Source organism: Acomys russatus, chromosome 12 (assembly GCF_903995435.1).
Source record: "Acomys russatus chromosome 12, mAcoRus1.1, whole genome shotgun sequence".
Taxonomy (NCBI): Eukaryota; Metazoa; Chordata; class Mammalia; order Rodentia; family Muridae; genus Acomys; species Acomys russatus.
Window position 1 is genome coordinate 43,487,986 of NC_067148.1, and position 14,128 is coordinate 43,502,113.

General features: G+C 51.4%; 2 protein-coding genes across 2 annotated transcripts; both read right to left on the minus strand.

Annotated features, from left to right (window-relative positions):
- Positions 1-5,500: 5,500 nt before the first annotated feature.
- Positions 5,501-10,309, minus strand: Cops9 (COP9 signalosome subunit 9). The gene is made up of 3 exons (XM_051154367.1): positions 10,156-10,309; positions 7,967-8,039; positions 5,501-5,685 (listed from the first exon to the last, which is right to left on the minus strand). The coding sequence occupies exons 1-3, from the start codon at positions 10,216-10,218 to the stop codon at positions 5,648-5,650; spliced, it is 174 nt and encodes a 57-aa protein (XP_051010324.1). The 5' UTR covers positions 10,219-10,309; the 3' UTR covers positions 5,501-5,647.
- A 2,224-nt stretch (positions 10,310-12,533) lies between these two features.
- Otos (otospiralin) lies at positions 12,534-13,825 on the minus strand. Its single transcript, XM_051153746.1, has 3 exons — positions 13,743-13,825; positions 13,546-13,572; positions 12,534-12,879 (listed from the first exon to the last, which is right to left on the minus strand). Exons 1-3 carry the CDS (start codon positions 13,816-13,818, stop codon positions 12,695-12,697), a joined length of 288 nt encoding a protein of 95 aa, XP_051009703.1. The 5' UTR covers positions 13,819-13,825; the 3' UTR covers positions 12,534-12,694.
- Positions 13,826-14,128: the final 303 nt, after the last annotated feature.

Here is a 14,128-nt window from a genome sequence, read left to right on the forward strand (position 1 = left end):
GATGGGTCTGGGCATCGCTTAGCCATCTCTGGCCAGTTTTTTTTTTTTTAATCAATTTATTTATTAATTATGTATGCAGTGCTCTGCTTGCATGTACACCTGTAGGCCAGAAGAGGGCATCAGATCACACTACAGATAGTTGTGAACCACCATGTGGCTGTTGGGAATTGAACTCAGGACCTTTGGAAGAGCAGGCAGCGCCCTTAGCCACTGAGCCATCTCTCCAGCCCCCTCTGGCCAGTTATATGGAGTTATAAATATAAAAGAGTTATATACAAAACATCTTTTGCCACATTTTCATTAGCTTGGACATACTTACTCTTCATTTATAGTTCTTGATATAGACAAACTGTTCTTGACAGGGGAAGTCAGACACGTGGACTGTGAACATCTCTTCGGAGTCTTAGCTTGCCCATTTCCTTGAGTATTTAGCTGGACAGAAATTGTCAGTGTCTTGAGGTCTGTATTGCAGTTGTCACCCTCAGTGCAGACAGCAGAGTACAGGGAGAGAAGGCAGATACTCTGCTCCAGGTCACTGAGATCAGACCTTATGTCTCCCACAGAAACAGGACGTTGCAGTCAAAGCCAAAGTCTATCCTGCTGCTCCCCTCAGCACTGGGTGCCCACCCTACCCTGTGAGCTCGGCTTGCCCATCTGCAAAGTGAGCCCACTGTGCTCTTCCTCAGAATGCTCTTAAGATAAATGCTAGGCTCAACACTGGATTATAGTGAATGACATCTTTTGGGACCATGATCATCAGTAAGATGTTTAAAAAGAAAATATGTAATTGCACCAAATGTTACTTTCATGGCGGGTCTTGTGGTTTTCCTGTCTCAGCGAGAGTTCTTACAGGCTTCTCCAACGTTTATGTAACTGCACTGGGCACAGTTGGGGACACAAGGTTGAGCTTTACAAATAACAGTATAAATTAAGTCTCAGCAAAATAAAAATTTGAAGATAAAATAGACAAAAGCAAAAACTAAGCAAAACAAAACACCCAACCAAGGACTGCTGACCTGACCAAATATCCCAGGTCCTGGGACAGAAAGCCCCAATCTGCAGACCTGCAGTTTAGAAATTCATCTCGATATCTCCACAATGTGAACAGAGAAGACACCACCAAGTTCAGGGAAGAATCTAATGCACCTGCTTTTTAGAGGAACTCTCCCCTTTGTAGGTGCTTCCAGGGCAATAGCAAGATCATCCAGACAAAATTGGCTAGGAAAGTGGATATGCATACTTGCAGAGCAAACGTACCTGTTCAAACCTAACTCTTCAAGTTCTTGTGAGGGGTGAGGGGGAAGCCATGAAGTCACTCACTCTTTCAAATGATATACTAGTTAACCTACGCGTTCCCCAACGATCAACCTTCCTTTTTCATTTCAGCTATAAATGAATGTCCTCCCCCCCCCCCCGAAAATGGTATATGATTCCAGCCCAGGGCTGGGAAGAAAAGCATCCATCCTCCTCCCTCCCTCTGGCCTAAGCACCGCCTCCTAAGGCTCCTTTCTTCTGCTTGCATGGAGCCACCTGCAAAGAGCTCCATCCCAGGTGGGGCCAGCACCTGCCCCCTGCTCTCTGAGCTCCAGCCCTTATGCCTGACACACCGGATTTGCACATGCTTCCTCGCAGAGCTGAAAGCATGGCCTTTTAAGAACATTAGTATACACGTTCACATATAATCAGTTGTGAAGGTGTTTGTGTTCACATCCTATCGACTAATATGGGCTGTGTAGGAGATGAGTTTTGTACACATGTATACATCATATATGTTTACCTAAAAAGAACTTACACACAGTATTTTTTGTACATGTAAACAGGTAAAAATGTCATTTAATACATTTCTCTCTATAGTCCATCCTTCCCACCCATAGGGCCCAGGAGTCCCCTGTGCTAAGGTGAGAGGTCTGGCTTACTGTTCATTAAGCGCAGGGTGCTGTGGGATGGCCATGGATCACCTCCCATACTGGCCGTTCATTGTGGCTCCACATTGTGTTATGTAAAAACTCTGGAAATGTCCCTCTACTGCACTGCTGGGTCAATGCATATGCACCTCTGGTGTCCATCACTGTGGCCACGCGGCTTCCGCACAGACCAACAGAAGGCACTTTTCTCAGCATGGGGCAGAGCTGGGTGTGTCTATAGCTGTTGTATGGGATGCCCTGTGCATGCCTCCCAAGTGTATTGATCTCACTTGTGATAAGGAAACTAGAGCGGTGGTTTTTAGCCTGTGGGTCATGATCCCTTTGGGGGGAGTCACATATCAGACATCCTGTATATCAGATATTTACATAATGATTCATAGCAGTAGCAAAATTATAGTTATGAAATAGCAACCAAGTTTTACGGTTGGCGGTCACCACACGAAGAACCGTACTAAAGGGCCACAGCATTAGGCAGGTTGAGAACCACTGGACTAGAGTGTCTTCCTGTAATAGTATTGGTGTTCATTTCTCGGCCCTGAGCTTCTGATGCGCAGGTGCGGGATCAGACTCATGCCATCGTCTTCCTGGCACCCCTCTTCACCACCCACAGTGGGCGGGGTTTCTTCTTAGGTTTACATCTTGTTGGCTTGACTGACATTTTACCAGCTGTTTCTATAAGTTATCTGCGGTATGGACAGGCTGCTCTGGAAACTCTGAACAGTTTGCAGTGCCGTTGTGAGCCCACTTTTCTAGACTATTGCACTCTGGCTCTGGCCTGCTTCCAGAGTAACTTCCAGCCACCACCTGGCCTTGCTGAGAACACAGTAAGGGGCCTGACACCTCAGAACCTGAGCAACCTGGGCCAAATGCAAGTCAGTCTGCAAGGACAAGAATTTCGGAGTTCGGAGCTTACAGGGAGCCAAGGGTAAGCAGAGTTCTAGAAACCCATAAATGCAAAGGTGCTGAAAGCAGGTACTGTCGCCCAGTGCTTGGCTGCCATGTGCAAGAGGCTGCTGAAGGCTACCTGAGTGATGTCCTGAGACTCCTTGTGGTCACAAGGAAGATGCTGCTACCTGATGGCTCAGAGGACAGGCCAGCTTCAGACCACAGGGGCAGCTGGGCTTTGACCCAGCACTGAGTTCCAGAATCTTTCTCCCACCCCATCCCCCATCTCATACACACCCTGGACCAGGCAGCACACTAAGATGTGTTAGGTTCCTTGTTCCCTTTATGTTGCTGTCAGGCTGTCCGGCCTCAGGCTTGTGTTCCAAGCTGTAGTGTCTGCTGTTGTGTTCCACCCCGACCCCAGGATGTATTAGGAGGCAGAGCCTTTGGGAGGTGACAGAAATAGAGCTTCTACAAATGCAATCAGGGCTTTTGCTGAGACAAGGCTTGGCATCTCTCCCCAGGCCCTAGGACGTGGTTTGCCAGTCTCAGGCACATCAGGCATGCTGTTGTTTGGTTACACTTAGCAGACATGTGCTGAGAACCTTCCATGTGTCATATGGCCAGCCTGGTGCTGGGGACAAGGGGGCAAGGGCATCATCTCTCAAACACAGAGACTGCGCATGACTTCACTGCTGCTGCCTTTGCTGGGGTGACAGCCTCACAGCTCACAACACTGACTCTCCTCCAAAGTCACCCAGCAGCCATTTTAACTGTACCTGGTTCATCAAGGAACCATTATTCATAGAACCTACAGTGTAGCCCATAAGGGCTGCAATAGCTGACCCGGGGCTGGATGCTTCTGACACAGGGTTCATGGTGCCTCGTGGGCCTGATCCTGCTCCCTGGAGAGGGGTGTGGCTGAAGTAGGAAGCTCAACTGACCTTGGCTGATGCTTGGGGGACTATGGGTCATGGTGGATAAAGGACAACACAGCTCCTGAACGCCTAGCTTTGGCTCCTGGAGGACAAAAGGTTTTTTTGAGAGTTCTCTTAACATTTCCCCTCCTTGGCTCCCAGCAGTAATCACAGCAGTCAAATTCCTAAAAACCAGTAAGGGCCTTGTTCTAAAAACATGGCTTATGTTAGTAGAGCAGCTGGGTTTTGGTTTGGCACAAACATGGATGCTTGCTGAATGTGGTAGCACACACCTTCAGTCCCAGAGTTCTGGAGGCAGATCTCCATGAGGCTGTGGCCTGCCTGGTATACACAGCAAGTTCTAGGACTGCCAGGCACACGTAGTGAAACCCTGTCTCAGAAACAAAAACAAAAACAAACTGAGGTTTCTCTCCCCTCCCTAGTACTCCGTGTTTTAGGTGACACATTGGCCTTCCCACACAGCTGGTGGCAATCCTGGTGTGATGACCACAGGGAGATGGGTGCTTTCACTCAATCCAGGAAGAAACACGAAGTCAGGGAAGGAAGCGGCTCCTCTAAAGTCCTTACACATATCCCAAGCTACCAAACGAGTGTTGCTCTCTACTGCTGTTTCATATAACCCGCTCAGGACTTCCCAAGCACACTCCCCTCAGTCAGAGGCTGAACAAGAACAAGACTCTTGGCTAGCAGAAAACATTCTCCAAATAAATTATGGCTGTCACTGTGTGGGGTCCCCGCTGTTCCCTGCCCTGGGAAAGCAAAGGTCCTCTCACAGAAGGTTGGCACTTCCATTTCCCACAGCAGAAGCATGGCCACTGTTAGCTAGCTGTGAGACTATGTGACCTGACAGAAGGCAGACTGATCAGAAGTGTCCCCAAGTGTCCACCCTGGGGCACACTCTCCTTCAAAGTGTGTCACTGGAAGTATTGGAAGCCAGCAGGCAGGACATAAGCTAAAGTGACTTTCACATGGAGTTCTCTGACAGGTCAGAGATGAGGAGGCTCCTTTTCTCCTCAGTACTGAAGGAGGTGAAGGGGTTTTGTGAAGGGAAAGGCAGACACCACAGAGCACACGCAGGCTCCCAAATGCGCAGCAGATGCAGCAGTGGGGTTCCCAGCTCTGGTCTCTGGGCCACACTCAGGGTTACAAGGTTCTCTGCACAGTGAGCAGCTGCTGCACAGCTGGCGTTCCTTCACCTGAGCTTTCCCACCTGCTGAGGACTGGGGATCCCAAAACCACAAGACACCTCAGCCACCAGCACCCTAGCCTAGCAGTAAGGAAACGGAACAGCCTTCACCATGAGACGATACAAAATAGTGATCTTAGCTGTCTCAGCCATTTGTGACTTTGGCTACTAAGAAATTTTTAAAGCCATCCCCTACAGACGCTATACCCTCCTTTAAGAAGGACCAGCACCTGGGCTCTTGCATAGCAGCAGCTCTGATAAGGAGGCTAGAGAGATGCTCCACCTAATGCAGTGTGCACTGGGTCTCCAGCCACAGGGCAAAGGAACCTTTAGTCGGGTCTTCCTGGTGCTCTGGCAGGCATCTGCACACACCTGCACAGCCCACCACTGAGCTAGACAGCACATCCCAGCTGCTGCACACTGAAAGTAGCATGCCGTTTGCTGTGATGACTTGGTTTATTCCTGTGTTCGCATATGGGGGAGGGGGATCCCAACATTCATCTAAAAGCATGAGAATTAAAATTGCCCTGAATGTTAGGGTGCTCTTTTTTTTTAATTTAAACAAGTACAAAGGGCTGGCATCCTCAGAGACATCAGCGCCCAGTTGGTTCAGACAGTCCCCTCCCTTGGTTGACCAGGTCCTGATTTTGAGTGATCATCACAAGGTCTCTACAGTCACATCACAAATGTGGAGCATGCATGGCTGGACGGCCTCACTGGACGTCATCATCATCAAAGAGATCTTCAAAATCTATGAAAACAAATAAAAATTAACACATTACTGGCACAGGGCAAACAAGTGAGAAAAGGGCTTCGGATGGATCTGATGATGGCTCGGAAGGCAGGAAAGTGGTCAACAGCGTAAGCTGGTAAAGGGCTCCCCAAGCAGACTTGACCTTATCCAGCTGGAGGGAGCAGATGCGACTAACTCTGGGGGACAGTATTGTGCAGTGTGTTCTTAATGGCATTTTTTAGTAAAGCACATGGGGGTGCTGTGGACACATGGGCAACCACTTTGCAGCTTGGTGGCCACACTGAGCATGAGCACACCAGTGCCATCCGTGCGCCAGGAGAGTGGAAGTATGGGGATTGGCGGGGGGGGGGGGGGGGGCCGGACTGAGCCCCTGAGAGGAGGGCCTTGGAGAGCCTGGGCAAGTCAGGCTGCAGACACACAGCTACAGCCTGCTATAGCCTGAGTGTACTTTACAGTCAACATTTACAGCATTCAAACATGCCATTGGTGCCCATGGCCATGGCCACCATTTCTTCTGTTCACGCATCTTCCAAGTTACCATCTATTGGGCAGTGTCACTTGAAGGATGGGAAAGGAGTCATGCCCACCCATACATGTAGAGTTCTCCTCGGTGGCCAAAGGGGAAGGGAAGGGAGCCTCCTGTACCCCCACACAGCCCTTTCCAGGCAAAAGCAGGGTCCACAGTGCAGCCCCGCCCATGCAGAAGGACTGCTCCACTCTCCCTGCCTGCTGACCTCTGTGTGAACTACTGTTTCTCTAGATGATTACTGCCCAGACACCATGCCTGTCACCCAGAGATGCCTCCGTGTGACAGTAATCTAGACAGTATCGGCCAGCTTGTCAGGGCTCTCCTCTGCCTCTGCAGCCTGTCTACATCCCCCACTACTTATACACCACAGCAAGGGAAGGGAGAGTGTCCGATCCAGTTAGGACCCACTCACTACCCACCAGACGAGCTCCCCGGAGCCCATCTGCTTGAGGAGCTGGAAGGCCTTGGTGAAGGCCCTGACCAAGCGTCTCATGGGCCTCGCACATGACCGGCTTCCTAAGCACCAGGTTTGGCACAGACTGTAGGCAGCATGCGCTCTCCTGAGCTCAGACCGCGAGTAGGCAGGAAGGGAGACGGGTGTGTGCTGCCATGTTACCGGGCGTGCTCCCTAACAGTGGAGGCCAGGCCACTTGCTGCCTATAGACTCGCATGCAGCGAACAAGCACCGTGAGCTGACAGAGATGGATGGGACTCTGAAGGCGTCCTACTTTAACAATCTGAGCCCTGCAGGTGGCACTGCACAGCCAGGAGCCTGCCCAGGTGCTGCCAGGCTGCGCTGGGAAGCAGTCAGTAGCCCTGAACACAACTTAGAGACCGGACTTCAAAGGCTCCAGTGTTAAGCCCCCAACCTGGCTCTCCCAGCTGAGGAGAAGCAAGTCTCCTGGAAGGGATACACCCACCTGACAGATGCCTTCTCCCACTCAAGCATCAGCCACTTGCCAATGAGCCCCAAAGCCCACCTAGGCTCGGAACTTCAGGGGAGACCCTAGGCAGTCAGAGGTCAATACGGCATGATTAGTCACCGGAGTCGTGCACCACAGAGTCTAGCTGGGAGGAACACACCACTGCCCTCTAGGGAAGGAACTTATCCGAAATTCCCAAGTGCCATTTGAACCCAATGTAAGGCTTAACCAGTAGGAAGGAGGCCTTCAGAAATCAAGAGAACAAGAAGTAACAAACACGCCCTGTCACTTGCCTGGAAATTTTACCGTCCGCCTTCACTGTCTCTCTGGTAAACAGTCTAACCAAGAACGCCCTTAACTAGGCGATGGAAGTCCTGACTTTGCTCAGGATGGGCTGAAGCAGAGCACAGCCCTTACTCTGCAAAGACAGCGTTAGAGGCCAGGCAGGCAAACAGGTGTGGCCCAGCAAAGCCAGAAACAACCCACCATCGGCAGAGAGTAAAGACAGAGCCGTGCAGCTCTCTAGGCCCACGTCAGGGAGACAGGCCATAACCAATGCGTCCGTTGCATATGCTAGCCACACCAGTGCTCAAATTTAACCTTGGCTAGTGAACTGGAGAGAGATTTATTTCCTGTCTTTCCCTTCAAATACGGCTGACGACTGGAGCTAACTGCCAGTGTGATCATTCCATGCCCTTGGCACAGTACTGAGAAGGGCACAAGGTCTGGGCTACAGTGTTCCATGATCCAAATTACCCATGACACATAGCTGCCCACTGCTGAGGAAACGCGGATTAAGCCTGGCACCCGATCCTGGCATACTCACCATTAAAAAAGTCTGCATGAACTGCCTTTTCATTGGCTGCCAAGTCCATCAAGAGCCCGGTGCTACCTCCAGCCTGGAGAATAAAGGGAAGGTCATTCCACGTGTTTGTTTTCCAGAAGCAGGTGGTAGAATCATTACCATACCCTTCCCACCTCCCTGGAACAGAACACTGGGTGACAGGAAGAATGCTCAAGTTAGAGCCAGAATTTTCCACACAAAGGCAGTAGTGTGAATGAGGAAGCCAAGCAAATGATTGTAAAGGTCTCTCAAGGTCCTGAGTTTTCCTTGGCATTACCTTGTGTTGTGTAGTACTTTCTTGCTGGAATCTTTAATGCCCTCCTGGGCAATGCCAGAGGACACAGCAGTGTGATGTCTGCTCTAGACCCTCCCTTCTTCTGAGAATGCAGCCATGCCCCCTGGGAAGCTGGGGAGGTCTGGGATGCTGCTCTTGGGAAGATCCACCTTATGGTGGTGGTGAAACCAGGCCACACCCAATCTGTGAGATAGGATGCTTTCAGGACTTTGTGCCATTTAGTCACCCGGAAATGGTGGAAGCAGAGACCTGTGTTGGCAGCACACTGGACGATTGGTCCAGCCCCCGCAGAAAGGGGGCTCCACCTCTCCAAGGTTCAACCTTCCTCTGGATGTGTCAAAGTAGCTAAACACCTCCTGTATTCTCTGAAATTGCTCTCTGCACACTTGGCCTCCCCAGCCCCACAGTAAGCCACACAGACTCTGCTCTGAAGTCCTGGCTCAGCTCCTCCTGTCTTCACCTGCCTCACTCAGACTCTCTTTAAGTATTTCTTCTTCATGTCGCCAGTACTCTTCCAAACCCTCTATAGGACCAAACCCCACAGGAAGTTCCTCTTGTCTCTCCTGACTGTGATGCCCTCACACTACCTGACCGAGGAGCTGAGGCTTCGCGCAATTGCCTTAGCAGTGGATCACAGAGCACGCCATTCTGCAGGCTTCATGACGGGGCCCTGCCTGATCCTGCCCCTCCATGTTCAACTATGTACTGGCTGGTTTTGTGTGTCAACTTGACGTAAGCGAGAGTCATCAGAGAGAAAGGAACCTCAGCTAAGAAAATGCCTCCATGAGATCCAGGGGTAAGGCATTTTCTCAATTAGTGCCTAATTGGAGGCGGGTCCAGCCATGGTGGGTGGAACCACCCTGGGCTGGTGGTCCTGGGTTCTAAAAGAAAGCAGGCTGGGCAAGCCATGGGGAGCAAGCCAGTAAGCAGCACCCCTCCGTGGCCTCTGCATCAGCTCCTGCCCCCAGGTTCCAGCCCTGCTTCAGTTCCTGTCCTGACTTCTTCCAATGATGACCTGGAAGTGTAAATCGAATAAACCCTTTCCTCCCCAACTTGCTTTTTGGTCATGGTGTTTTGTCAACATCAACAGAGACTGGAACTAAGACAAACTATACGGCGTGCCCTCCCTTCACTGGGCCAGGGAGCATCACTCTTCCAGAGCTCTGCTCCTATGGCTCTCTTCATCCACATCCCAAAGACGGTCGCATCCTTCACCATATGGCTCAGGGGAACCTCCTCTCTTGAGCCTCAACAAAATCCATGGATACTTCCGTAGGGCACCCCACCTCCACCCTTGCCATGACACTTAGGATTTGCAATCGGCCTCTTCTGGCCACACCTGACATCTCTAAGAGCAGGGCGTGCATTCGAGCATCTCCCTGTTCACTGAACTTTGAGGAGGAGCAGGAAGCTCTACCATACAACAGCAAGCTGACATCGCTGAGTATAACTACCTCACCGGAACACCTGTATCAGATAAAAGCACTCTGTGGGCATGGCAAAGATCAAAAGCACAAGACCGCTCCAAAACTGTGCGTCTAACGACTTAACCGAGTCCCAGCACAAAGCACACCACACGTCACCCTTTGTCATTCTCTCAGGGCTTGGTGGCTAGGGACCAGCGGCTAGCGGCCTGTCAGTCCGTTAGCCTCGCTCGGGCCTTCTCTCCTCGGGAAGATTTAACAGGAGCCCCTATCAGATAACTGCCTGCAAGCAAACCCTACTTCCTCGCTGCAATTCAAGTAACACAATATTGGGCCCTGTCCGCTCCCGGTTCCCCAGTCGCTTGCAGCTTTTCAATCCCTGAAGACGTGGGCTTCCGCGCTTGCTTGCGGATTGTGCTCCCAAACCCACGCCTCGCTCCGCGCCGCCCCACCTCATCCAGATCCACGTAGGGTCCCGCGCCCTCGGGGAACATCTCATCCACAGCCGGCTTCATCTCCAGACTGTGGCTTTGCGCTCACTTCCGGCCAACTCGGTCCACTTCCGGCGTTCCTCCGGGCAGGTCTAGACGCTGGAGGACCGCGCCTCGATGGTATTCCTGTCGGCTAAGCCGCTGGGTACCTGAGCCGTCTCTCTAGGAGGAGGCTAGGACCCCAGAATCCCGGTTAAGAACCACCAACACCCCACGAGCACGAGTGGTCGGTGGAGAAAAGAGATTGTCCATTTACCAGCAGGGATGCAGTTCAAAACTAAGAGAATGGCGACTGTGCAGAAACTGTAGGCAGTAATGCGCGGGCGAGAAGGTGGGGCTATTGGACCCCCCCTCCCCCACTCCAGGCGCTGCTAGGGGTAGCAAAATTCCAAAAGTAGTGCGTGCACGCGCAGGATCACCTTAGCCAAGAGGAGGAAAACAGCCCAGTGCCCACGGATGGGTGAACGCAGACAAGATGGGCTTTGTCCACACGGTGGGATAGTTTGGAGTCTTAACTAAGAAAGTATTCTTAGCCTAGGGGCATGGACGAGCCCTGGGGATTGTTACTTGAAATAAAAACAAACGCTGTAACTCCACTCGTGTGAGGAGGCCCCTAGAACCCTAGTCAAACGCCTAGAAATGCCGCAGTGTAATGGTGGAGCCAGGCTTGGGGTGGCAGTTGATCAGGGGACACAGTTTCAGATCTGTAAAGTGACAAGTTCTAGAAGTGTGTGTGTGTGTCTGTGTGTGTGTGTGTGTGTGTGTGTGTGTGTGTGTGTGTGTGTGTGTGTCTAGGGTGTCCATATTATATCACTGGACTTTCCACTGAAAGGTGGTTAGGGTGATACATTTTAGGGTGCTATGGTGTACCGTGGGTTTTTGGTGTGTTTTTTGTTGTTGTTGTTGTTTTGTTTGTTTGTACCATGGTTTTTAAAGAATGACTGAAAGAAAAGAGATGAGGAAGGGAAGAAGAAGGACCACTGGGGGAGAGAGCCTGAGTTGCTCTGGCAGTCTAACTATGCTAGTGAGGCTCCTGGGTGTTCCCTTAGGAACATCTATGCACCTCCTTGTAAAAGCCAGGTTTAACAAGTGTCCCTGTGAAGTCACTGTAGCAAGAAGCCTGAGATCCAGCTAACACCTGCCTGCTCTCCACGTCAGATAGGGCTCCCCATCCTACTACTATCCCCAGGCGGTGTCATCTGATCCTGACTCCAGCAAAGCCTCTGTGGTACCCTGAGTCATTTCTCATCTACCTCCACCCTACTCCTTGACAGTCAGTTCCTGTTGGCGGGTGTGGTTGAGCCAGGTCTCTCCCCTGTAGTGCTAGGCTGTAGCTCCTGTACCTATCACGATGGTCTTGGGTGGTTTCTTATTCTGCTTTGACAATGTTCAGGGGATGGTTTTTGTTGTTGATGTTTTGTTTGGTTGGTTGGTTGGTTTGGGATGGTTTTTTGTTTTGTTTTGTTTTTCTTTAACAACTTTGAGAAGTCAGGGGCTTCGTGTCTGGGCTGCTAGAGTGAGAATAGGGAGAAAGGACAGCTCCAGGGAAACTGACTCAGCCAACATATAATGAATTTGTGGCCTGGGCCATCACCCATACCCCCTTTCCTAAGCCTGAGTGGACTGCGCAAGGTCTGGGAGAAGTAAACAATGACTGGAGGGCTTCAAATGCCAGGTCAGTGTCATCCTGAGATACTCAAGTGAAGGTCAAACTAAGGAAGCCGGGACAGGCTGGCTGCCAAGAGAAGCTTCCTGTTCCATTTCCCTCCCGGCTGGTGTGAGGGGCATTAACCAGCATGCTCTTGGCTCGAGTGCCTTGTATGTGTTGGTAACATTGGCTGCCCCTGCACTATGTCACACTGCCTTTGCATCCTTCCACACCCAGAGCACTACCCAGCAGCCTCAGCCTGCAATCTTGCCCTCAAGTACCAAGTGTGAGCTGACTCCCCCTCGCAGACAGGGATCTGACTTCTTGATTCCTGCTACTCCCAGGAAGGTGCTGTGAACTGAGTTTGAGTGCCCTGGCCCCAACGTGACTGCGGCTCATCTGGCAGCCAAGGGAAGGGGCTGCCTGGGATGCTGTCTGGCTTGCCTAACTTGGCACATGGCCTGAACAAGTCAAGCTGTACTGGTGGTGTTTCTGTTTCAGCTTCCTTAGCTACAACCTGGGGCCACCATAGAGCATCCCCAGGTCATTATGAGGATAGAATGACAAGGTGACACCTAAGGCTGAAAGCCCTGGTTGACCCCTATGGGTAGAAATCATGCATGTGTCCATTAAAGGCGTGCTTGCTCAGCTGTCATTAGGATAAATAAAGCCCAGCTAATTTCCAGAGGGATACAGCGCACACAGGCTCCTTGAAAGAAATGCACAGGGGTGTCATGCATCTTCAGAGGGAGTTTATTGAGCACGAGGCCCACCCCCTTGCCCACCACTGTGTCTCTGGACCACCTTAGGCTTCACCCAGTGCAGCTAGGTAGGCGGCAGATTGGACACTGCTCAGTCCTCCTGGTAGGGGACATGGAATCCCAGGGTACTTCCCAGGGGGAAGTGTGCGAAGAAGGTTCTGGCCATGTCCTCAATCTGTGGGTAGGCACCCTGGGTCTGGAAATACTGCACGTAGTTCCAGAAGTCGGAAGTGGAGAAAGGCCAGTAGGGCATGGCTGGTGGCTGTGTGTAGGGATCTAGAAAACACAGGTAAACCTCCTCAGGGCCTGTCCCACCACCCCTGCCAGAAGAAAATAACCCTATACAGCCAGGCCAAGTGGCTGCTGTTCCCAGTGCCTGCCACACAGATGATACCTTCCCAGCCAGGAGTGGAGTCTGAGTCATTCTGAGTATACCTCTTGCCCATTACAGTACCTAGTCTGGTGGAAAAGAGAAGGAAGAGCAAGGTGGGGCCTTGTCTGGGGAGATGCTAATCAGAGAGACAGCTGGGTGATGGGTGAGGGGCTCAGGCAAACATGCTGATGAGGCTCCAAAGATCACAGCACCCAAGCTCTATAGCACAGGGCAGTCTACTTCGGTGGTACCAGACTTGAGTTGGGACTCCTAAGAGGGCCCAGGGTCTGAGCCCAGGCTGAGGGCGGGACCCTGAGGGCTCAGCCATCTCCCTTCTGCCTGGATACTCCCACATGGCAGGAGGCAAGGCCAACTTGATGCTGTCCCAGATCCCACTGCGTGCACAGCTCCCTGCTGACAACAGGACCTGCATTGTCATACTCCCAGGAGAGCTAGGGCTCGCGCTGTTCGTGTCTACCAAAGAGAAGTAACTTCTGCCTCCACCCACCCACCCACCTGCACGGGCCAGTACCTTATGCCAGTGACAGGAAAGACATCATAAAGTGTACCTGCTTCCTCTGGCATTGGCTTGGCTCCTGCAAAACGGAAGAAGAGCTGTCATCCAAGGCAACATCTGTATTAACCACTGCAGACCAGGACAAGGACAATTTGAAGGAGAGACATGGAAAGGCAAGGCAAGCGAGCTACGGGCTACATCCAATCCCAGAGAGCTATGGCTATATCCAATGCCAGAGTGGCTCCTCACCTGCAGGAATCCACAGCATGATGCCAAGGGCCAGCCACCACAACACACAGGCCTGCATCCTCACCAAGGTGTACATCACCACACTCAGGACTACCTACAGCAGGAGGAAGCCAAGGATGCTGCTGCTGTCCCCTAGCTCTAGCCCATGCTAGAGTCCTAAGGGGGACTACTCTTAGAAATGCTAGCATTTTCATAGATACTTCTGTTTCTGTTTTTCCAAGCCATTATTCTGAGGTGAAATCTTATTAATGTTGACTATTTAAGAGATAAATCCCCCGCACCTCCCATTGCACATAGTAGGTCCAACCAGTCTATAGAGAGAACGGTCCAAACCCTCCCAGAGAGTACCTTGCTGCTGGTCTCTTCAGCCCGATCTGCAGCCTGAT

What these genes read in the sequence shown, in the direction of transcription:
- Otos (XM_051153746.1), bottom strand. Translation starts at nt 13,818, where the DNA reads ATGTACACCTTGGTGAGGATGCAGGCCTGTGTGTTGTGGTGGCTGGCC. An exon ending in CATGCTGTGGATTCCTGCAG is followed by an intron (nt 13,573 to 13,742) that starts GTGAGGAGCCAC and finishes TCCGTTTTGCAG; the next exon opens with GAGCCAAGCCAATGCCAGAG. An exon ending in GCCAATGCCAGAGGAAGCAG is followed by an intron (nt 12,880 to 13,545) that starts GTACACTTTATG and finishes TGTGTTTTCTAG; the next exon opens with ATCCCTACACACAGCCACCA.
- Cops9 (XM_051154367.1), bottom strand. Translation starts at nt 10,218, where the DNA reads ATGAAGCCGGCTGTGGATGAGATGTTCCCCGAGGGCGCGGGACCCTAC. An exon ending in CCTACGTGGATCTGGATGAG is followed by an intron (nt 8,040 to 10,155) that starts GTGGGGCGGCGC and finishes TTTATTCTCCAG; the next exon opens with GCTGGAGGTAGCACCGGGCT. An exon ending in TCATGCAGACTTTTTTAATG is followed by an intron (nt 5,686 to 7,966) that starts GTGAGTATGCCA and finishes TTGTTTTCATAG; the next exon opens with ATTTTGAAGATCTCTTTGAT.